General features: G+C 44.9%; 1 protein-coding gene across 3 annotated transcripts in view; it reads left to right on the top strand.

Moving 5' to 3' along the window:
* CKAP5 (cytoskeleton associated protein 5) overlaps positions 1–25514 on the top strand; it is a 421631-nt gene that overhangs the window by 237106 nt on the left and 159011 nt on the right. For 2 of the 3 annotated variants that reach the window (XM_030200876.1, XM_030200875.1), the window contains exons 28-29: positions 3499–3624; positions 17659–17808. In XM_030200876.1, the coding sequence (XP_030056736.1) occupies positions 3499–3624; positions 17659–17808 (276 nt within the window). Of the gene's footprint in view, positions 1–3118; positions 3197–3498; positions 3625–17658; positions 17809–25514 lie in introns of all 3 variants that reach the window. The other variant, XM_030200874.1, reaches the window with a different exon arrangement.

Genomic DNA, 25514 nt, shown 5'->3' with positions numbered 1-25514 from the left:
TTTAAAACATGACTTCCGAATAAGCCTGGCTTCTCATTCTTTAGTTTTCCGCTATTGCCTCTCCAAGCGACGACAGCCCTGTTTTAATAAGTGTAATTCATCCAAGAACCAGGCTGTGTCCTTCAGACCATAGACAATTTGGGTGGATGCTTTGTTACTATTTATTTTATTTATTTATTTATGACATTTATATCCCACAGTATTCCCGCCCAAGGGCAGGCTCAGTGTGGCGTACAATAGTTAATAAGCAAACAACAGTACAATATACAAGGTCACCAGAGGAAGAAAGAAATAACAGTGGAGGAAAAGGATGAGGGGGAGTTGAAAATTATCACAAAGAGAGCCGTGAGCTAGGAGGGCGTGGCACCAGAAGGGCTCACAGCATATGCTCTGCCGAAAAGGAAGGTCTTGAGTTGCTTCTTAAAGGTTGGGTGATCTGGAATGAGTTTGACCTCTCGAAGCAGCCCGTTCCACAATTGAGTGCTGAGAAATGTGGAATGTGGTGGTATGTTTGAGGCTACAAGGTGTCGGGTAGTGAAGATTGAGGTATGAGCGGGCCGACCGTTGGGAATTCCTGGGCGGCAGGTTAATGAGAGTGTCCATATAGGAAGGGGCTTCTCCATAGATGATTTTGTGTACCAATGCACAGATCTTGAACCCGATGCGGTGCTTCACAGGAAACCAATGCAGCCGCTCACGGAGTGGTCTCGAACTTTCAAATCTTGATTTGCCGAAGATGAGTCAAGCTGCTTTATTCTGAGCAGTTTGCAACTTCTTTAGTAGCATGTTCGTGCATCCCCCGTAGATACTGTTGCAGTAGTCAAGACGGCTAATTACCAGGGACTGGACTAGATTGCGGAATACGTCTTGGGGGGAAGTAAGGCTTGATACACTTAAGCCTCCAAAGAGAGTAGAACATTTGCTTGACTGTAGAGTTCACATGCTGCTCCAAGGTCAAAGATCTGTCAACTAGGACTCCCAAGATTTTTAGGGATGCTGAGATAGGCAGGACGAGCTCAGGTGTTATTAATGTAGGAGGCCGGAGTTTGTAAAAGCAAGTGTTTCTGACCAAGGAGAGTGCAAAGAAGTTGAAGTTTCAAATCAGAGGTTGCCTCTACAGGGTGAGTCCATAAGCCTGGGACTCCATAAGCCATAAGTCTCCAGGTTCTGGGTGCCATTGTTGTGATTCTGGGGGTGGTTCTGTAGGCCAGAGCGCGCACACATCTCTGCAGAGGTCCCTGTTGTCTCGTTGGTTACTGCAAACTCGGGAACTAGATGCACACCTGACCTTTCCATTTGGGGGGGGGGGGTTGAGGAACAGTCTTTCATAATAGCTTCAGCCCAGTGGCGTAGCCAGACAGCCAATTTTGGATGGGCCTGAGCCCAAAGTGGGTGGGCACAATATTTTCTCTGCCCTGCCCTACCACAAAATACATTAGCTAATAAGGATCCTCAAGCTCTGTCAGCTGAAGACTTTCTCTGAAGGTGGCTAGAACTCCCTTTTACCAAACTTGGCAGGCAGCAGTAATATCCATAAGCCACTGATGCCAGCACCCTATGCGTGCTTAGCTGTCGGTGACTCAAGCATGCTGTCACCGACTGCAGATCTTGGTAGAAGGAAGTTCTGGCCATCTTTGGAGGAGGTTCTCAGCTGGAGAGGCTTAGGATCCCTACCAGCTATACAGCAAGGGTCAGAACTGGTGTTAAACGTGCTAGGGCCCCCTCCCTGATCCCCTCTCCTCCCTGCCTTCCGCAACACTGGAGAAATGAAAATAGAAATGCATTTCCTTTCTACTGAACACAATACAAACACATTTGCTATGTAGATTTCCCTAAGCCAACATACTTCATTTAAAACATTCAAAATACATTGCTTTTTTTCTACCTTTGTGGTCTGGACATTGTATTTTTCCATCATGTTGGTTGCAGTTTCTTTTCTGCTTTCCTGTCTGTCGTTTTCCAATTCTCTTTCAAGCAGCTGCTGTCCATTTGTCTTTTTTTACCTTCACTACACCTGCTTCTGACATATTGACTGTTCTTATTTTTAGCTCTTTCCTCTCTCTTTTTTTTTTCTTCTTTCTGCCTTGCTATCAACTCCAATTTCACCCTCTCACTTTTCTCCTCCTTTTTAGTTTACAGCTACCTATCAGATTTTCATCTTCTCTCACCCACTAGCTTTTCCATTTCCCCATCTCACTCCTTTCTCAGCCCTCCATTCCCTTTCATTACCATATTTCTGTCTTCTGTAATCACTATCTTTTTATTCATTTTCTTGCCATCCTCTTCCTCCTCTTCCTGACCTCTCCCACATGGTTCCACCATTCCCACCATCTTCCTTCCCTCCGCCCTTCTAGCCCAGCATCTGCTCTCTCTCTCTCTCTCTCTCTCTCTCTCTCTTTCTTCCCTCCCCACTCTTCGCTAGATACCATCCACACCCTCTGGGTGTCCACCCTATTACAGAGCTTGGTATCATCCACAAAGAGACAAACCTTGACAGTGCTTCCACAATATCACTCACAAAGATATTACGAGCCAGCCCAAGAACCGACCCCTGCGGTACACCACTGATAGCATCCTTTTCCTCAGATAAAGCTCAGTTTACCACTACCCTCTGTCTCCTCCCATTTAACCAGGTTTTAACCCAGTCAGTCATTTTAGGGCCCATACGGCGGGCACTCAGTTTATTTATAAGTCTTCTGTGCGTGACAGTGTCAAAGGCTTTGCTAAAATCCAAGTACACCACACCCCTCCCACATCCAACTGTTTGGTCACCTAGTCAAAGAAAGTGCTGGGAAATTTTCATAGATCCTTGATTTTAGAACCCTTTAATTTGCCTTACTCTCCAACCTTCCCAGTGAGTGTGGACCAGATAACATCTGTATAGTCAGCAATTACGTTGGAAAGAGATCAAAGTATGTCTTCACTTCAGTTTTCTATGGTGGTGTTAAGCTAGTCTGGAGGAGGAAGACTGGAGGCTAACTAACCCTAGGGTCCTGATTAGTTATGTGCCTGAAAATTGTTGGCATCCAATCTTGTGAATGAGTATGAACAGGGCATCCTTGTTCCCATCAGCACAGACTTGTAATAACTATAACCAATAAGGCCTTTCTTTGTATAGTCGCAGTCCTCTGATGCAAATACCAGCATGTCCAAAGGTAACAACAGTCTGACGAAAACAAAACCAGCCAAGCAGCAGGTACCAAACTTTGTAAGCTGATATTGCACTGGGGGAAAAAGCTGCTGGAAGAAAGAGGGGCACACTTTGGGGAAATAGAGTTGCTTTTCTTTCTAGTTTTGCACTAATTTAGTCTAACAGCTATCATATTAAACTGGAGTCTTTAGCAGACATTTTTGAATACATGTGTTTTTTTTCCTTTTAATATTCTTCATAGCTCACTAGATATGTAAGAATGGCATTCATTCTAGCTAAGATTAATTTCTTAATGTTGCCCAAATTTGGAACTGGAGGCTGAAATGTGACTTTTTTTGTTGCTTTAGGGAATGCCAGGGAAAAAGGTACCAAGCAAGCCTAACCTAAAGGATGAGGATGACCGATCAGGTCCCATCTTTATCATTCTTCCAAATGGGAAGGAACAAAGGATAAAGGAGGAAAAGGCACTGAAGGTACAAGAATCTATACTTTAGGATTCATCTGGTGTTTGCTTTTCCTTTACCAGTATCTCTTCTCACAAAGGAAAATATTCTTTATTACTACAAATACTGTTTTCCATTTTGTCTTATTTTTATTTTATTTTAACTTAATGTTATTTTTTATCTGTAATTTGTAAACCACTTAGATGTAATATTTTTTATGATTCACAGTATATCAAGAAGTAACTAAACTGTAAATCAATGATCCCAGACACAGTAACCTAAAGCTTATTAAACTATGTGTCCTGGATGCCTAGAGCAGGAGCCTGCCTGCTCAGCTCTGTCTACCCACTGAAATAGCTACATATCCTGCAGATTTTAGCAAGAATCGAATCAAACGTTTGCTTTATGCTGCTCCTGTTGGGGTGGTAGGGGTAGAGTTCCAAGACTCAACTTTGAAATGGTGTCAAGATTGACCTACAAAGACAGGGAAAAGCAGCAGGGAGTGAATGATAAGGTGGTGGCATACTTGGTCCAATTGAGCCCTTTAGTTAGCTCCATTTGGACCATGGAGCTGTAGAGGCTGTATTGGATACAAAATTGCAGCAAGTACATGTTAAAGCAGAAGCTGCTCACGAGCGCTTGAACAGCATAGAGTTAGAGATGGACGCACAGCAACGTCAGGTCGGTGCATTGGAAGTCAAGACTCAGCGTGCAGCGCATGACTTGGAACAGCTTGGAATGCAAATTGGAGGCCATGAAAGGCGGATTTGGATGTAAAAATGTGTGACTTGTGGGGCTCATGCCCCACTTACACAGTCTTTGAGCTTGGAATCTTTGGGGGAGTCTGTTAAAATTGAGTGGGCCTACTGGGTGGGTCCCAGTAGTGACAGTTCTGCATGTCCTTGTATGGTTCTTTTGTGTCTTCCACCTAGTGCATAAGCAAGCTAGTTGCGGGCTTTATGGCGTGGGAAATCCTTGAAATAAGATGCTCAGAAAGTACTTTGTTTTCAGGATTTTATTGCTAAAGTGTGTGATCAATGTAGAGCTTTCGCTTTCATATGCACTACTACTACTATTTAGCATTTCTATAGCGCTACAAGGCGTATGCAGCGCTGCACAAACATAGAAGGCGCTGCACAAACATAGAAGAAAGACAGTCCCTGCTCAAAGAGCTTACAATCTAATAGACAAAAAATAAAGTAAGCAAATCAAATCAATTAATGTGTACAGGAAGGAGGAGAGGAGGGTAGGTGGAGGCGAGTGGTTACAAGTGGTTACGAGTCAAAAGCAATGTTAAAGAGGTGGGCTTTCAGTCTAGATTTAAAGGTGGCCAAGGAATAGGGCAAGACGTAGGGGCTCAGGAAGATTATTCCAGGCGTAGGGTGCAGCGAGACAGAAGGGCCGAAGTCTGGAGTTGCCAGTAGTGGAGACGGGAACAGATAAGAAGGATTTATCCATGGAGCGGAGTGCCCGGGAAGGGGTGTAGGGAAGGACGAGTGTGGAGAGATACTGGGGAGCAGCAGAGTGAGTACATTTATAGGTTAGTAGAAGAAGTTTGAACAGGATGCGAAAACGGATAGGGAGCCAGTGAAGCGACTTGAGGAGAGGGGGTAGTATGAGTAAAGCGACCCTGGCGGACGAAGAGACGGGCAGCAGAGTTTTGAACCGATTGGAGAGGGGAGAGGTGACTAAGTGGGAGGCCAGCAAGAAGCAGATTGCAGTAGTCTAAATGAGAGGTGACAAGGGTGTGGATGAGGGTTTTGGTAGAGTGCTGGGAAAGAAAGGGGCGGATTTTACGGATGTTGTAAAGATAGAAACGACAGGTCTTGGCGATCTGCTGGATATGAGCAGAGAAGGAGAGAGAAGAGTCAAAGATGACCCCAAGGTTTCGAGCTGAGGAGACAGGGAGAATGAGAGAGCCATCAACAGAAATAGAAAACGAGTGGGGAGGTGGGTTTGGGGGGAAAAATGAGAAGCTCAGTTTTGGTCATATTTAATTTTAGGTGGACATCCAGGCAGCAATGTCAGACAAGCACGCTGAAACTTTGGTTTGGATGCAAGGTGAGATATCAGGGGTAGAAAGGTAGATTTGGGAGTCATCAGCATAGAGATGGTAGGAAAAGCCATGGGATGAGATTAATGAACCAAGGGAAGAAGTGTAGGTAGAAAAGAGGAGGGGACCAAGAACAGAACCCTGAGGTACGCCGACAGGCAGAGGGATAGAAGTAGAAGAGGATCCACCAGAGTGAACACTAAAGGTGCGGAGGGAGAGGTAGGAAAGAGAACCAGGAAAGGACAGAGCCCTGGAATCCAAGTGAGGACAGGGTATCGAGAAGTATGCTGTGATCGACAGTGTCAAAAGCAGCGGAAAGATCAAGAAGAATGAGGATGGAATATTGACCTCTGGATTTAGCCAGTAATAGGTCATTGGAGACTTTAGTAAGCACAGTTTCAGTTGAGTGGAGAGGGAGAAAACCAGATTGTAGTGGGTCAAGAATAGCATGTGAGGAGAGAAAATCAAGGCAGCGGTGGTGAACAGCACGCTCAAGTAATTTGGAGAGAAAAGGGAGGAGGGAGATGGGTCGGTAATTAGAGGGACAAGTAGGGTCGAGTGAAGGCTTCTTAAGGAGAGGTGTGACCACAGCATGTTTAAAGGCAGTAGGCACAGTTGCAGGGGAAACTGAGAGGTTGAGAATGTGACAGATAAAAGGAATAAGAGCAGGTGAGATGGCATTAAGAAGGTGGGTGGGAATGGGATCAGAGGAACAGGTGGTACATTTTGAGGAAGAAAGGAGAAGTGTAGTTTCCTCTATAGTAACTTCAGGAAAGGAGGAAAAGGAGTGAGGGGGAGGAGAGAGAGGGGAACGGACTAGTGGAGGGAGAGGTGGCGAGGTAGAGAATTCAAGGTTTATCTTTTGAACCTTGTCATGAAAGAATTCTGCAAGGGTCTGAGGAGATAATGAAGGGGGAGTTGGGGGAGGGGGCACCTTGAGGAGAGAGTTCAATGTAGTGAAGAGAAGTCGAGGGTTAGAGCCAAGAGAGTTGGTCAGTTGGATATAATAATCCTGTTTGGCGCGTAAAAGAGCACTGAGTTCTAAGTTTGGAAGATTCCCTTTATTTTACTATACCTGGCACAACTTTGGGTTGCTTTTGCTGGTCAAACTCACCACGTTACCTCTGTAGAGGTAGCAAAAATGTTTCTTAAATCTATCCCAGTCAGTGTGGGAACATAGGTGGCTGTCTCTTTGAACTTTGGATTTTTGTGCAGTATCAATTAGCCTGAAACTCTTGCCGTTTCAACTTTTATGTTATGATTTTTTATTTTATCTTTTCTCAGACCAGTACATTTTATTGTTGCATTGTGATTTCATAATTTTATGCTAGTAGTTTTTTATTTGAACTGTGTTGAACTTTTGTGCCAGTGATTTCATATTTTTATGCTGTAATTGTTTTAAAAGTGCTCTCTAGAACTGTGTTTTGGTGAGACTGGTTCTGGTAGCTGTCTTAAAGTTGTTTATTAGAATTGGGTTTTGAATCTTCAGTGCCAGAGACCTAATTAAATCAGTTTGGTTACATAGCACCTAGTGACTCATACCTTGGGAGGAGGGGCAATTTGTGAGAAAAAAAACCCAGAACTACTACTACTACTATAAATTATTTCTATAGTGCTACCAGTCGTACTTCACTTTACCTTGGGAGCTGTGAGCTACGCTGGGCATTTTCAGTTTGATTTGTAACTGAAGTTACCTGTGTCCTAAAATCTTTCTGATAAAACTGTTGACTCTATTATATCTCATCTAACAAAAAAAACCAAAATAAAAACCTGTCCTTTCACTTGTTGAGGGTATGTCCTCTCTAAACCTTTCTATCCTATTGCCTATAACTTACAATTGTTGTTGCATTGTAATTTCATAATTTTATGCTGGTAATTTCTTATTTGAACTGTGTTGAACTTCTGTGCCAGTGATTTTATATTTTTATGCTGCAATTGTCTTAAAAGTTGCTCTCTAGAACTGTGTTTTGTACCTGTGCCAAGTGACTTAATCCAATTAATTTGGTTACTCAAAATTTGATGACTCTGGTTGTGGTAGCTGTCTTAAAGTTGTGTTAGAATGGCAGATGAAGTTCAACGTTGACAAGTGCAAAGTGATGCATGGGGGAAGGAGGAACCCGAATTACAGCTATATTATGCAAGGTTCCGCGTTAGGAGTTACGGGCCGAGAAGGAATCTGGGAGTCATCGTGGATAGGACGTTGAAATCTTCAGCTCAATGTGCTGCGGCAGCGAAGAAGGCGAACAGAATGTTGAGTATTATTAGAAAAGGGATGGAAACCAAGCATGAGGATGTTATAATGCCGTTACATCGCTCCATGGTGCGACCGCACCTGGAGTATTGTGTTCAGTTTTGGTCGCCTCATCTCAAAAAAGATATAAAGGAATTAGAGAAGGTGCAGAGAAGGGCGACAAAAATGATAAAAGGGATGGGACGACTACTCTGTGAGGAGAGGTTAAGACGGCTAGGACTCTTTACCCTGGAGAGAAGGTGGCTGAGAGGTGATATGATAGAGGTTTACAAAATAATGAGCGGGATAGAGCGGACAGTTGTGAAGCGTTTGTTTATGCTTTCTAACAATAATAGAACCAGGGGACACAAGATGAAATTAGAATGTGGTAGGTTTAAAACAAATCGGAGAAAGTTTTTCTTTACTCAGCGCGTAGTTAGGCTTTGGAACTCATTGCCGGAGAAGGTAGTGACGGCAGCTGGCCTTGCTGAGTTTAAAGGGGGTCTGGACAGATTTCTGAAGGAAAAGTCCATTGATCGTTATTAAATTTTGGGTTTTTTGCCAGGTTCTTGGGGCCTGGATTGGCCGCTGTCGGAGACAGAGTGCTGGGCTTGATGGACCTTTGGTCTTTTCCCAGCGTGGCAGTGCTTATGTGCTTATGTGAATCTTCAGTGCCAGAGACCTAATTAAATCATTTTGGTTACATAGCACCTAGTGCCAACATTGACAGTGTTATAAATCCAGCCACTGGCAGAAGATTTGATTTACGATCTAAAACTGATTGCAATACATCTCAAGCAATTTATGCTGTCTGCTGCCTATGTGTAAAGTGGTATATTGGTCAAACGTGGAGAAAGGTGAAATTACACATAGGGGAGCATCTTAGTAATATTCGGACTAACAAAGTAGAGGCACCATTAGTAAAACACTGGTACAACACGGGTCATACAGAATCTGATTTAAAATATGTGGTGCTGAGGCGGGTGCAGTTGCGCTGGGGAGGGGATATTACCGCTGTTTTAACACAACTAGAACAAAGATTCATATACACATGGGGATACAGTACACCCCAATGGTTTAAACAAAGAAATAGAATGGTTAACCCTTTAAGATAGGGGTGTGGGTTTCTTGATTATGCAACTTCCGTTGAGATCAGACAGCTAAAGTGATGACATATAAATAAGAGGATTTCACTAAGTTTCCGGTTCACGACAGCCGGGAAGAACGAGCATAGAGATCTCTCCCGGTAAGCTGAGAAACAGCGTTGAATGGATATTATTTATTACTAGTAAAAAAGGCCCGTTTCTGACACAAATGAAACGGGCGCTAGCAAGGTTTTCCTTGGAGTGTGTATGTTTGGGAGAGTGTATGTGAGAGTGAGTTTTTGAGAGTCAGAGTGAAAGTGTGAGTGTGTGAGAGAGAGTGACTCTGGGTGTGAGTGTGTTTGTGAGAGAGTGTGTGTGAGAATGAGAGTGTGTGCAAGTGTGTATGTGAGACACAGTGTGAGAGAGAGTGTGTGTGTGTGGGCAAGAGACAGAGTGTGTGTGAGACACAGATTCTCTGTGAGAGTGAGTGTATGACACCAAGCGAGTGTGTGAGTGACTGTGTGGCACATAGAGAGTGAATGTGATACTGTGTGAGACAGAGTGTGTGAGAGTGAGAGTCAGAAAGACATTGTATATGAGAGAGACAGTGTGAGCCGTGCCCTCCCAATCCATGGCCATCTGTCCCCTGCCCCCTCCATTCATCCTTTTCCAGCAATTCCCCTCTGTCCCTGAGCCCTGCCCTCCCAATCCATGGCCATCCATGTTTGTCTGTCACCTGCCCCCTCCATTCATCCCTATCCAGTATTTCCCCTCTCTGCCTGAGGCCTGCCCTGCAATCCATATCCATCCATGCCCATCTGTCTCCGCCATTCATCCCTATGCAGCAATTCCCCTCTCCCTGAGTCCTGCCATTCCAATCCATGCCCATCCATGCTCCTCTGTCACCTGGCCCCTCCATTTTTCCCTATCCAGCATTTCCCCTCTCTGCCTGAGGCCTGCTCTGCAATCCATATCCATCCATGCCCATCTGTCCCCTCCATTCATCCCTATCCAGCAATTCCCCTCTCCCTGAGTCCTGCCCTTCCAATCCATGCCCATCCATGCTCATCTGTCACCTGGCCCCTCCATTTTTCCCTATCCAGCATTTCCCCTCTCTGCCTGAGGCCTGCTCTGCAATCCATATCCATCCATGCCCATCTGTCCCCTCCATTCATCCCTATCCAGCAATTCCCCTCTCCCTGAGTCCTGCCCTTCCAATCCATGCCCATCCATGCTCATCTGTCACCTGGCCCCTCCATTTTTCCCTATCCAGCATTTCCCCTCTCTGCCTGAGGCCTGCTCTGCAATCCATATCCATCCATGCCCATCTGTCCCCTCCATTCATCCCTATCCAGCAATTCCCCTCTCCCTGAGTCCTGCCCTTCCAATCCATGCCCATCCATGCTCCTCTGTCACCTGGCCCCTCCATTTTTCCCTATCCAGCATTTCCCCTCTCTGCCTGAGGCCTGCTCTGCAATCCATATCCATCCATGCCCATCTGTCCCCTCCATTCATCCCTATCCAGCAATTCCCCTCTCCCTGAGTCCTGCCCTTCCAATCCATGCTCATCTGTCACCTGGCCCCTCCATTTTTCCCTATCCAGCAATTTCCCTCTCTCCCTGAGTCCTGCCCTCCCAATCCATGCCCATCCATGCTCCTCTGTCCCCTGCCCCCTCCATTCATCCATTTCCAGTAATTCCCCTCTCTCCCTGTGCCCTGCCCTCCTAATCCATACCCATCCATGCTCCTCTGTCCCCTGCCGCCTCCATTCATCCTTTTCCAGCAAGTCCCCTCTCGCCCTTCCATGACCCCCCCCTCGCATCCATGCTACTCTCTCTCCCATGTCCCAGCCTGGCCCGCCCTCTTCTCCCCCCCCCCCCGTTCGCATCCATGCCCCCCCCCCTTCGCATCCATGCCTCGCATCCATGCCCCCCCCCCCCCTTTGCATCCATGCATCCCTTTTTTTTTTTTAATTCTTTTTAACTTTACCTCCGTGGCGGTTCGTGCAGCGAAGCGTCAGGGAAGGAGGCGGCGCTCCCGACGTCTAGCTTTCCCTTCGCTGTGTTCCGCCTTGTTTTGAAGGCGGAACACAGCGAAGGGAAGGCTAGACGTCGGGAGCGCCGCCTCCTTCCCTGACGCTTCGCTTCCGTATTTGTTTGTTTAGGCGCAAGGGCGGGGCAGAGACGGCTGGATGGCTTCACACCACGAACCCCACGAACCCCAGATGGCTTCAGAACGTTGTCCTCATTAGAACGTTCACGGTGCGTTTTATTATATTAGATAGGATTATAAAAGTGAATATGAACTATTGAGGCCTGAGCCTTGCTCATGAAGATTCTTCTTTTGCTCTCGGATGGACCCAAGAGGAATAACTATATAGCTTGGGAGATGTTGAGAAACCTTGGGATCACTGAGATGCCTTTGTTGGGCCCCAGAATCCCTTTTGGTGGAGATTCTGAAATATTGTCTCTGTAACACCTACATAAAGCTCTTTGCTTGCTTGCTACTATGACTGCAGCACCATAATTCCTGCTTGATCTCCCAGTGCTGAGATCTTGGTCGGAGCCAAGACTTGAACCTTGTTATAGGAGACTGGGCGTAACTGGAGACTAGCAGAATACCTTTCAACTGGAGAGATAGTGCTCTACTAACTGTGTGTGCCACTAGCGGGGAATTGCTGTCGCCCTTAGAGGCAGCTCCACTGTTATATATTCCTTTTATGATTTGCAGATTTATTTTTTTCTCTTTATATACGGAAGATGATATAACTATTCCATAAGAACTTTTGTATGTTCTAACTAGGATGACCTCTTTGATTGGAACCTTGCATGAACCATATTGTAGAAGGCCCCTCTTGTGTGTGGGTGGGCTGTGGCAGAACTGCTCTTCGCTTAGGAGCTCTCAAACACTGTCCTTGCTTCCTATGACAACTGCAAAGGGACCAGGTATCATATTAGGTGGCAGTTCTGCTTGGCTGCACTCATACTATGACCTGCACGATATTCTCTTTGTTTTGTTTTTCTGTGTGGCGGATGGAGTGGGAAGGGGGTTATTGAGTGACCTGCCCCTTTATTGGGGCTCCTTAGGAGTTAGATGGGAGGAGCAAGGGATAGTGGATTAGAAAGGGAATTTGGGATTGCGAGGGGGGGGGGGGATATATTGGGTTACTTTTGTCAACATGAGAAACTGTCAATTGCTGTTCTATACTATGAGAATTTGGAGGGACCAGTGATAGGATCTACTGAGGTGGACTGTATGGTGCAGAGTGGTGGCTGCAGGCTCGTTGGACCAGTAGAGGAGGGGTATCCTGGTGGCTGGGACAGGACCCCCGGGACTGACAGCTGTTGTTGGAATCTAATGCTGCCATACTCTGGGGCTATAACGTAATGCCTATTAAATTATTCACTTGGAATGTGGGAGGCATCTATAAAGAGGAGAGAGATCCTTCACACCCTGCACAGGTCGCTTTTCTTCAGGCAACGCATCTTGGTGCTGAAGAACACAAGAAACTTCTTGCATGTTGCGTGGGTACTTACCGAGAGGCCCCTGCAGTAGCAAAGAAGGCTGGAGACATTCTTTTCCATAAATCACAATGTCGAGACAAATACTGACCTTTGGAGTGGAGTGGAGGAGTGGCCTAGTGGTTAGGGTGGTGGACTTTGGTCCTGGGGAATTGAGGAACTGAGTTTGATTCCCGCTTCAGGCACAGGCAGCTCCTTGTGACTCTGGGCAAGTCACTTAACCCTCCATTGCCCCATGTAAGCCGCATTGAGCCTGCCATGAGTGGGAAAGCGCGGGGTACAAATGTAACAAAAATAAATAAAATACACAGAGGGTATTTTCTGATCCGGAGGTACGATTCATTGTAGCTCATGAGACAGTTGACCATCAGCCCTTGATATTGTGTAATGTTTATGCTCCCAACAGCTATAGGAAGTCCTTTTATTAACAACTAACGTCACAACTCCATCGCTTTCCGCCTCATCCTACAATTTTTGGGGGCAACGTCAATTTTGTGGCGGACCTGTAGTGGGACAGATCACATAATCCCTGCAACCACATAGCAGATAAGACTAAGGGGGTGTCTCTGTTGTGTGAGGTTTTTGGACCTCGTGAATGTGTGGCAATTGTTACACACCACTGACCGTGATTATACTCATCTTTCTAGAGCACACATGACGCACTCCAGAATCGACTATATATTGGTGGATAGGTCCTTTTTCTCTTCGATCCTTGAGGTGGAGATAGGACCAACGGAAGTGTCGAATCATTCACTGGTGTGGACACAATTCTACATCAATGAGGAACATCACCAAACTCCTCAGTGGAGATTTCCTCTTGATCTCTTTACTGATCCCCAGTTTTTAGACTATATTAGGGACAAATGAGTGGAGTACAAAACTTTTAATACCTCATAGAATGGACGCCATCTTTAGAGGTGACGTTATAGCATATTGTGCCACCAGGAGGAAGGCTCGATATGGGGCCGTCCTTCAACTCGAGAGAAAATTTGTAGGACTTCTTAGACTTGCGAGATCTTCTCGCAACTCGGATTACCACACACAGTTGTTGGCTACTCAAACAGCACTTAATGAACTTATATATCAGAGGGATAAGAAATCTGCTGTCTATTACCAATATCATTTGTATAAACATGGAGATAAGAGTGGGAGATTGTTGGCATGCCTCGTATAACCGCCAGCAATGTCCTCTAATATTCTGACTTCGAGGGGGGATGGTGGTCGTGTGATTCATGATACCCAGGGCATTACTGTTATTTTTATTGATTTCTATCGTGCTTTGTATAGAGGAGACCCTGATAGGGGCTTGGATTCGGATGCTTATCTATCTAGTCTTGATTTACCAACTCTCACACAGGCCCAAGCTGATTCTCTTAATCAACTTATTGGAGAAGATGAGGTAGTTTGGGCTATAAAGCATAGCTCTCGGTTTAAAGCACCCGGACCAGATGGTTATAGAGCAGAATTTTATAAACTTTTGGTAACAGATATTTCTCAACCTCTTACAGCCATGTTTGAGTTTATCATATGTAAACGACTTGCTGAAAACAACGTATGACTACCTAACCTTCCGGAAATCATTAAAAACTAACCTATTCAAAAAGGCATACTCCGCGGATCCAACCTAAACCCCTATCCTCTGCGACACATCAATACCAAAGTACATAATTGGACAAAATCCAACCCCTTCCCGTACATTTCCTTAACTGTGGCTGTGCCACATGAATTTTATCCTACCATTATATTACCTTGTATTTGTTTCACCGGAACCGGCAATTGCCTCCCCGTACTATGTAAGCCACATTTAGCCTGCAAATTTGTGGGAAAATGGGGGATACAAATGTAACAAATAAATAAATAAATATTATAGTTCTTCCTAAACCTGGTAAGGCTACTACCTTGCCCGCTTCATATAATCCTATCTCGCATCTGTGTTTTGAGGCTAAGTTACTGGCTTCGATACTAGCCAATAGGCTCGCCTAGGGTATTACCATCCATCATTGCTTCCCCTCAGGTTGTTTTTGTGCAGGATCGACATGCAGTTAAAAAAGTATTAGGCAGATCTTGGCCTCTTTGGAGGCCGCTTGGGCACAAGACGACCACACGCTCCTTATTAGCTTGGACGCAGAAAAAAAACTTTGATAGAATGGCATGGTCATTTATGTTTAAAATCCTCGAGAAATATGGCATTCAGGGTAGGTTTTTCGTTGCGTTGTGTGCGCTATACCATGATCCGAAGGCAGCAATACTGATTAATGGCTCCGTTTTGCTGCCTTTTTCTATTGGCACGGGGACAAGACAGGGCTACCCATTATCCCCATTGCTGTTTGTCTTGATCCCTTGATAAGGGGGATCTTGGCTAACCCCGAGATCAGAGGTGTTCGGGTGGGCAGAGAAGTATTTAAGATACCGGCTTTTGCGGTTGACCTCCTGGAACACTTAGCCTCTCCCTCGACGTCACTTCCGACTTTGCTAGAAAGCTTTCAGGAATATGAGGAGTTTTCAGGATTTCGATTGAACATAGATAAATCTGAGGCATTGCCAGCTACACCCACAGTTCGTGGGGGATGGGAGGATCCTTTCCCTTTGTCCTGGGCTGATGGACATTTCGCATACCTGGGTATTCAGTTGCCGGCTGATCCTAGAGAGTTATTTTCCTTAAATATTAAGCGACTGTTGCACTCCACCGAGCAGCAGCTGCGGATTTGGCACTCACTACCTTTGTCCCTTCATGGAAGAATTAGTTTATATCGCATGTCCTTGTTTCTTTGATGGCAGTATGTTCTTCAGCAGCTCACTCTGGATCTTGAAAAGAGATATTAAGGCCTTGAACTGTATGGTGAGCAGATTGATTTGGAATGGGCAGAAGCCAAAAATCCGCATGGATTTATTATACTGGCCCTGGGCAGCGGGAGGATAGGAGATCCCCAATATTCACCAATATAATGTGGCATGTCTTCTTAGACATCTGCGTGATTGGGTACTGGAGCCTGATGACTTTACCCGTTGGTCACTGGAAAAGGCATTGTTCCACCCATTACATCCTCATTATTTACATGCACAGGGGACGGACCTGTCCTTGACCTTATGTCTTGCTAAAACCTATGAGGGCCATCTGACAAGCTGTTTTCAAGTACTGGCATTGCACACCTACTTACATAGATTTTCTGCCCCTAGAAGGGAACCTGGCCTCACCCTGGGGATAATTCTACGGTATTTCAGAACTGGGGCAGGCGGGGGTACCTTTGTGTTGCGGACCTCGAGTGACACTGGCGTTCTTAAACCATATGGCAGCATTGTGGGCACCCTGCCTCCTCACCCAGGAAATTTGTATGCGTACCTACAAGTTGTCCACTATCTGTCTCATCTCTTACGTAAAGGATGTGCGGTGGACATAGTAACCCAGCTACAATCCTTCTTCACATCACCTCAGAGTAACTCATATGTCAATGACTTATTTTCATAAAGCCCTTACAATGCTAAATATAGGGAATGCCTGTTTCAGACTTTAACAAGAGCATACTTCTCCCTGAGACAGGCATTCCATGCTGGGTGTGCCCCTTCTTTGCAATGTGAGACATGCAGGATACTAGACAGTACTCTCTCTCATGCACTCTGGACATTCCCGACTATACGGGTTACTGGCACCAGGTATTTTCGTATATAAACACACTGTTTCCTTTGCCCACAGGCTTTGCCCCCCTCCAGCTTTTTGTTAGGGATGGAACAATATAGGGGCTCCCTGTCAAAGGGCCATCAATATTTTCTCTGTAAAGCATGTGTGGTGGGTGTGAAATGTATCTTGCAGACATAGGTCGTGAGAGAGTCTCCTAATCAGTGGCATTGGCGTAATGCAATTCATTTCTGTTGACAACCGGGGAAGCTCGCTCTGACTGTCTCAGAGCAAAGCGGAAGAAATGGTTTTGGATGGTCTGGAAGCCCTTTGTACAACATCTCTCTCCTCAAGCATGCAGTCTACTTCTTAATACTCTACCTTTATAGCTCTTACTGTGGCAGTTCACTTTTGGTTTCTTTGTCTCTGTTTTTTTTATCATTCTCGTTCATCTTTGGGTGGGGAAGGGGGGGATGGATGAGTTAGGGGGAGATTGATTTAGAGTTTTTCTTTTCTTTTTCTTTTTGGAGTGGAGGAGTAGCCTAGTGGTTAGTGCAGTGGGGAACTGAGTTTGATTCCCACTACAGCTCCTTGTGACTCTGGGCAAGTCACTTAACCGTCCATTGCCCCTGGTACAAAATAAGTATCTGAATATATGTAAACTGCTTTGAATGTAGTTGCAAAAACCTCAGAAAGGTGGTATATCAAGTCCCATTTCCATTTCCCTTTTTCATTTGTAAAGAAGAAAGAGTTGGAAGAGTCAGAAACTCTCCCATTCTTGGTATACCTGATTTGCAATATTTGGAGGAGCTTTATAGGGGATGGGGATTGTTATCGATTGTTATCTCTGGAATGCACATGGTGGTGGAGGGAGGGGGGAGGTGAGAGGGGGAAAATTGAAGGAAAAATTTTGATGATGTGCTGTATGGTATTGTACCATTATTACTTGTCTATGTATCCACACATTATATGTCTTGACAACTGTTGTTAATACCTAGTCATCAATAAAAATTATTCAAACTAAAAATTAAACAAAAATTACATACGTTAATGCAATAAATTGATTCATAGTGTATTTGGTTAGAGTAAGCATTTTGATATTGTTGCCACTTAGTGTGCACTCCTGTACCCTTTGCGGTGTGATAGTAACGGCATGTGGGGAAATTGGAGGGGAGGTAGAGAGGGGGGGGGGTGTTTTCCTATTTTCTGACCTGGACTCTAGCACAGCTAACATCGGTCCTGACCCTTGCTGTATAGCTGGTGGGGATCCCCAAACATCCCCAGTTGTTCATCCAAAGACAGCCAGAACTCCCTTCTCCCAAGCTCTACAGTCGATGACAGCATCCTTGAGCCACCGACAACTATACGTGCATGGGGTGCCGGCATCAGTGGCTTAGGGACAATGCTGCTGCCTGCCAAGCGTGGTAAAAGGGAATTCTGGCCACCTTCAGAGAATGTGTAAGTTATATTTTGAGGTGGGGGTAGGGTGGGGCAGAGAAAATGTACTCATCTAAAATTGGCTGTCTGGCTACGCCACTGCTACTGACTAAACTTGTTTGCAGGTGCTGAAGTGGAATTTCACTACTCCTCGAGATGAGTACATTGAGCAGCTGAAGATGCAGATGTCATCCTGTGTTGCGAAGTGGCTCCAGGATGAGATGTTTCATGCAGACTTCCAGCACCACAATAAGGCACTAGCTGTGATGGTAGAGGTGAGTCTGCAATAGCATTCAGTATTATGTGATTATAGTTGAAATTTTTATAGTCATTGAGCATATGTATCTGGTAGAAGTTGTGTGGAGTTGTTTTTTTTTTTTCTTTGAGTAAAAGGGACACTAAGAGATGAGGTGCATGCTGCCTTTATGGTCAGCTGACAAGTATTGTGTGAAAGATGGCATTATAATTTTGTTCCAGAAAGCAACAAGGCAAACGATCAGCAAAATCCAACGTGGAAAACAAACCAGCAGATCAGTATCCTCAATAAAGTCTTTTTGGATATTATACTGATCTGCTGGTTTGTTTTTCACATTGTAATTTTGTTTCCAAGGATGCCTTTGCTAGAGTAAATATATGAACAGCTATTCAATGGCCAATTTTCTTGATCCCTCATTTAATCATATTGATTCTTAAACTAGTCACGCCCTAATTCTATAAACTTGCATGTGCAACTTTGTTTATCTTGCAAAGTTTTAGAATATAATTAATTGGAATTAACCAATTATCTATAATTGGAGTTAATTGGCGCTAATTTATGTGTATAACCGCCTTAGTATGCTCAGCAAGGCTTTTGGGTGGGGGGGGGGGGGGGGCTTGAACCTGGAAGGGACATGGGCGGGTAGGGGTGCACCTAGCATTTGCATGAGCACATTATAGATCAATTAGGCATGAGCATTTACACCAGCCGTTGAGCCAGTGTAGATGCTTGCATCCTAGTGCTGTCTTAATTCTGTAAAGATAATTGCACACGTAAACTGCTGATTATGGAATTTTCCTAAAGTTAGGTGCCAGGATGATACATGCTATCTATAGAGAATTATCCGCTGTGTGGTGCCATGTCCCAAGGTTTGTTTTCAGGGTTGGGTTTTTTTTTTTTTTTTTTTTTTTTAAATCATTCTCATCAAAATACAATCTCTTTTGTCCCTTAGACCAAGTATATATATTTGGTGATGTTGGACTTGGTAGATGTTTTATATAGGCAGTGGAAGTAAGGTGTTGGCCCACTTGGGGGGGTGGGGGAAGCTTGCAAGGGGAGGATCAATTAGTGATAATACTTCCCAAGTTATATGCATCACCTACATACAATATTGTGCAAACGGTGCAAAATGGGGAGAGGAGATGTCTAAGAACAGGTCATGACCATTATAAGATGCATATTGCTTATTTTTAACTAATTTAATTGGTTCTATTCATTCAGTATATAATCAAATGTACTTGTACAAGATAGGGTATGCTCTTCTGTCAGCGGATGAAGATGAGGAGATGTAAAGGGCACTATGCAGCCCATGCTCCTCAGGATCTCTCATCAGTGAGTTGTAAATGTGGACATACTATGCTCTCATAGTAGATGACTGGTGTCAGGCTTCTGGGCTTAGTTGGAGAACTAGTATTCCAGTTAAGCCCAGACAGGAAAAGGGTGTTTGGAGCTTTCTTCCTAGACCCTGGGGAAGTCTACATCCCTTCTTTTTTTTCTCTCTCAATCTCTTCTCCCTGTTTTTCTGTTCTTGTGTTGGCGTGAGCTCTTTTCCCCCTTTAGCCTCTACCCTCTCCTCACTCCAGCTGTTGGTAGTTGAAGAGATTCAGGCAGCTTGAAAGATAAGATAAGCATCAAGGTGCGTGTTGCTAATTCTAGAGAAAAGCCCAGGGTCAGGTTGGCATCTGCCATCAACTGAAGTGGGAAGGAGTTCTCTGCTGTTTTGAGGGGGCAGAAGACAGTGAAAGTGTATTCTCCATATCTTTGGGAGCATTGAGACTGGCAACGATTGCAGTAGAATTTGGAGCCTTTGTAGTAATTGGCTCAAGCGGTGTTCGGGAGAGATACTGGTGTTAAGTACCAGGAGTGGGCCAAGTGAGGACCATGGCAACGCTTTTCTTTAAATATGGAGGCTCTGCTCCCAATGCAGGGGCTGCTGCATCAGTGCTGGCATATGTAGTATCTGTTACAGCAGTACAGTGAGCTGCACTGAAGTGGATTCTGCAATTATGGGAGCACAACTATACCAGCTACAAGGAGGCCCATCCTATTATTGAATGGTGTCTGTTTTCCCCAGTGGGACACTGAGCCTTTCACCATCATGGGAATAGCTTCCATTTTGGATGTGGTTGGCAGGGTGATAAGTAAGTTGTACCATCTAGCCCATTGAAGAGTTTGAGAAGGTGAAGATCTCTAAAGTAAATGCAGTAACAAAAATGACCACCATCATGGTGGAGGGATGTGTGGCCCTTGAGGACTTGCAAGATCAAAAAATGGAGGCCTTGTTGAGGTAGGTATTTCAGGTGGGTATATATGCAGGACCTGTTTGAGATGGGTCCAACAGTTCCCTGTTGACTGTTTGGAGGGGTGGCGTATTTGGATGCCAAGGAAACTTCCCATGTGGCGGTCAGGTTGATATGTTTCAGATGCCTTGTTTGACCTCGTTTGGACTTCTGCCAGGGGAATGGTGGTAGTAATGTCGATGCAGAGGCTTCTGTGGCTATGGAACTCGACTGCAGATGCAGCGTTGAAGTTCAGACTTAGCAAGTTCCCTTTTTAGGGGTAAGCTATTTGGGGAGGACCTGGGCAAGCTGGTCTCAGGGAGGTCGGGTCAGGCCACAGACTGCCATAGGACAAGCTGAGACACACATGGCTACTCTCTATGGAAGAATGTGGGACAGCGGTCCCATTTCCTAAGTCTTTGTCTTCTCACTCAGATAAAAATGCAGGTTGGGAAGGCTCCAGGGTCTCTGTAGCCTTTAAGGGTGCCCATAGATGGCTGGGAGTCCAGCCCTTGATTGGCCTATAGGGGGACAGCTGGCTCAAGGAATAGACCTCGAGTCACACAGACCAGTGGGTCCTGGACATGGTGCAGTGGGGCTACACGTTAGTTTCACCACCTCTTTGTAGATTATTTTATATCCTCTCTGCAGGTTTCAACCAAGTGGGCAATAATGCAGTGCACTGTAGACCTGTGCTTTGGAGGCTGTAACCTCTGTACCGAAGGAGGACTGGAGCAAGGGTCAGTTTCCATTTACCTTTATTGACCCAAAGGAGGGGGTTTAGGTCTCAAGAGTATAAATCAGACCTTGTGTTCTGTTGTCATTGCAGTCAGGCAGGAAGAGTTCTAATTTCCTTGGATTTTCAAATTCTAGTTTTGGAAGAATCAGTGGAGGTTTGTGAGATTTTCAGTTCAGTGAGGTCACTTTTGGTTACAGGCATTTCCCTTTGGGCTTGCAGCTCATTGTACCTTTACTAAAGTGATATTGGTGGTAATGGTGATACATAGGGAAGGGGTTTTTAGTCCATATCTACCCAGATGACTGGCTCATCTAAGCAGAGAAAAGTGGGGAGTCGGCCGTCAGTGGTACTAGTGGTGTGGTGGTTGTAGACACTGCTGGGTCATCAACCAACAAAAGCAAACTGGAGCCATCACAGAACCTGGAATATTTATGGACCTAGGTATCCATGGTGTGTTGACTTGGTAAGACTCTGTGGAAGAGGGGCTTGACTTTCTATAGTAGAGGGAGCTCCTTTTCCAAGGTCCTGTACTGATGGAAAGTCTTTCTTGTGTCTTATAGCTTGGCCTTTGAGAGGAACTGCTGAAGCATAAGGGATATTTGGCCAAGGTCATTGCCACATTGTTGCAGGCAAGAGATATCTGCCTCCATGGCAAATGCACAAGTCTAAAGGGTTTTTGAAGCCTGGTTTGTAAAGCAGTCTATTCCTTTCATGCCTCAGTTCCACAGGTTTAGCTTTCCTTCAGAAGGGGCACAAGAAAAACTTAACCATCGGTTCCTTAAAGGTCCAGATGGCAGTATTGTCATGTTTTGGGGGTCGATTGGAGGGTGCATGTGGCATGTTTAGAAGGGATAATGCACTTCTAGTCTCTGATCTGGCTGACTGTCCTGTCCTGGAATCTAAATTTTGGTTGTGTGGGCGTTAGGGGATCCTCCCCTTGAGCCCAATTCAGAGCGTCTGTTATGGACCTTACATTGAAAGTGGCATTTCTGGTGGTGGTTTGTTCAGCCAGGAGGAATTGGTGCTCCAACCATTTTTATTTATTTGTTACATTTGTACCCCGCGCTTTCCCACTCGAGGCAGGTTCAATGCGGCTTACATAGTAATAGGGGTTACAAGGTATAGCAGAGAGCATACAAGCTGTGGTATTTCCTATCTTGAGCTGTTTTTGCATTTCACAGAGGGGGGAGTTTATGCTATTCCCCCCCTCTCTTTCAGCTTTATGTGAATCAAATGGCCTTTCACAGGGAGGATTGTGGAGAAGATAGTTAGGTCCTCTGTGTATTGAACATGTCTCACCCTCTTCTGGTATGTGGAGGTGTCTTGAGTTTCGAAGATTGTTTGTTTGTTCTTTACAGGAAATTGAAGAAAGGTGAGACTGCTACAGAGTCCACCATAGAGAGATGGATCAGGGAAGCAATTCGACCGTATCCTCGAATATTGTGTTCAATTCTGGTTGCCGCATCTCAAAAAAGATATAGTGGAATTAGAAAAGGTGCAGAGAAGGGCGATGAAAATGATAAAGGGATTGGGACGACTTGCCTATGAGGAAAGGCTAAAGTGGCTAGGGCTCTTCAACTTGGAGAAAAGGCAGCTGAGGGGAAGGAGACATGATAGAGGTCTATAAAATAATGAGTGGAGTTGAACGGGTAGATACTAGGACAAGGGGGCATGCAATGAAGCTACAATGTAGTAAATTTAAAACGAATCGGAGAAAAGTTTTCTTCACTCAACGTGTAATTAAACTCAGGAATTCGTTGCCAGAGAATGTGGTAAAGGCGGTTAGCTTAGCGGAGTTTAAAGAGTTTGGACGGCTTCCTAAAGGAAAAGTCCATAGACCATAATTAAATGGACTTGGGGAAAATCCAATATTTCTGGGATAAGCAGTATAAAATGTTTTGTACTTTTTTGGGATCTTGCCAGGTATTTGTGACCTGGATTGGCCACTGTTGGAAACAGGATGCTGGGTTTGATGGACCTTTGGTCTTTCCCAGTATGGCAATACTTATGTACTCTCCAAAAAGGGGAAGGTAGCCTCTAAAGGTTTGAAAGCTTATTCAACCATAAGTACATAAGCATTACCATACTGGAACAGACTGAAGGTCCATAAAGTGCAGTATGCTGATAGCCAATCCAGGTCACAGGTACCTGGCAAGATCCCAAAAGAATAAAACAGATTTCATGCTACTTATCCCAGGAATAAGCAGTAGATTTTCTCGTCCACCTTAATGGATTATGGACTTTTATTTTAGGAACTTCCCCAAACCCTGCTACGCTAACTGTTACCACATTCTCTAGCAGCAAATTTCAGAGCTAAATTTATACATTTTTGTTTTGTTTTACATTTGTACCCCGCACTTTCCCACTCATGGCAGGCTCAATGCCAATTTGTTTTAAACACACTACTTAGTAGCTTTATGTGTATGAACAACTTGAAAATCTAAAGGTGGACAAAGCCATGGGACCGGACGGGATCCACCTCAGGATATTGAGGTTCAGAGAGGTTCTGGCGGGTCCTCTTAAAGATTTGTTTAATAAATCCTTGGAGACGGAAGAGGTTCCGTGGAATTGGAGAACGGCGGATGTGGTCCCTCTTCACAAAAGTGGTGATAGAGAAGAAGCTGGAAACTACAAACCGGTAAGCCTTACTTCGGTTATTGGAAAAGTAATGGAAGCGATGCTGAAGGAAAGGATAGTGAATTTCCTGGAAGCCAATAAGTTGCAAGATCTGAGACAACATGGTTTTACCAAAGGTAAATCGTGCCAAACGAATCTCATTGAATTCTTTGACTGGGTGACCGGAGAATTGAATCATGGATGTGCTATAGACATAATCTACTTAGATTTCAGCAAAGCTTTTGACACAGTTCCCCACAGGAGGCTCTTAAATAAACTTGACAGGCTGAAGATAGGACCCGACGTGGTGAACTGGATTAGGAACTGGTTGACGGACAGACGCCAGAGGGTGGTGGTAAATTGAATTCGCTCGGAGGAGGGAAAGGTCAGTAGTGGAGTGCCTCAGGGATCGGTGCTGGTGCCAATTCTGTTCAATATATTTGTGAGTGACATTGCCGAAGGGTTAGAAGGTAAAGTTTGCCTTTTTGCGGATGATACTAAGATTTGTAACAAAGTGGACACCCAGGAGGGAGTGAAAAACATGAAAAAGGGTCTTCAGAAGCTAGAAGAATGGACTACGGTTTGGCAATTAAAATTCAATGCGAAGAAATGCAAAGTGATGCACTTAGGGAGTAGAAATCCACGGGAGACGTATGTTTTAGGCAGTGAGAGTCTGATATGTACGTTTGGGGAGAGGGACCTTGGGGTGATAGGATCTGAAGGCGACGAAACAGTGTGACAAGGCGGTGGCCATAGCTAGAAGGTTGCTAGGCTGTATAGAGAGAGGTGTGACCAGCAGAAGAAAGGAGGTGTTGATGCCCCTGTATAAGTCGTTGGTGAGGCCCCACCTGGGGTACTGTGTTCAGTTTTGGAGGCTGTATCTTGCTAAGGATATAAAAAGAATTGAAGCGGTGCAAAGAAAAGCTACGAGAATGGTATGGGATTTGTGTTACAACACGTATGAAGAGAGACTTGCTGTATACCCTGGAGAAAAGGAGAAACAGGGGTGATATGATACAGACGTTCAGATATTTGAAAGGTATTACTCCGCAAACAAACCTTTTCCGTAGATGGGAATACGTTAGAACTAGAGGACATGAAATGAGATTGAAGGGGGGCAGACTCAAGAAAAATGTCAGGAAGTATTTTTTCACGGAGAGAGTGGTGGAATGCCCTCCCGCGGAAGGTGGTGGAGATGAAAAAGGTAACGGAATTCAAAAATGCATGGGATAAACATAAAGGAATCCTGTTCAGAAGGAAGGGATCCTCCGAAGCTTAGCGGAGATTGGGTGACAGAGCTGGTGGTTGGGAGGCAGGGCTAGTGCTTGGCAGACTTCTACAGTCTGTGCCCTGAAAATGGCAGATGCAAATCAAAGTCAGGTATACACATAAAGTAGCACATATGAGTTTATCTTGTTGGGCAGGCTGGATGGGACCGTACAGGTCTTTCTCTGCCGTCATCTACTATGTTACTTTATTACATGCCCTGTACTCCTTTATTTTTGGAAATGGTAAACAAGCGATTCATGTCTACCCATTCCACTCCACTCAGGGAGTGGAAACTTCTAGGCAAAGGCTTTCACAGTTCAGCCTGTGGAAATCCTGTAGAGCAGCAATATGGACACTGCATTCTTTTGCAGAGCCTTATAGATTGAATGTCCATGCTAGAGAGGACATGGCTTTTTGGACAGTAATGCAGAAAACAGGTTTTGCTGAATTCTTCCCACAGTGAAGGATTGCTGTTCTACATCCCATCCATTCTGGATCTGGTGGATAGATATAGAAGGTGAATTTGATCCATCTTAATTTCCTTTCTCTGTGTTCTACCAGACCAGTTCAGAGTCCCACTCAGTTATAGCATGTTTTGTTCTAATTTCCTATGTTGGTTATTCTTGGCACTTAACTAAGTATATAGGACACGGAGTGTAGAGAGCTGTGTTGTTCTGGGAATCCTTTCTGCAGGGTCAAGCAGTCCCTCTGAAAGTCTTTGGGGAATGTGTTTGGGTAGGCTTTTCAATTTGTTTTGTTGCAGAAAAGTACTGAAGAACATGTGGCTGCATGGTGTCCTGTATAGGGCAGACCTCACAATCC

This window comes from Microcaecilia unicolor, chromosome 4 (genome assembly GCF_901765095.1).
Source record: "Microcaecilia unicolor chromosome 4, aMicUni1.1, whole genome shotgun sequence".
NCBI classification, from domain to species: Eukaryota; Metazoa; Chordata; class Amphibia; order Gymnophiona; family Siphonopidae; genus Microcaecilia; species Microcaecilia unicolor.
This window is presented reverse-complemented; position numbering and strand designations above follow the sequence as displayed.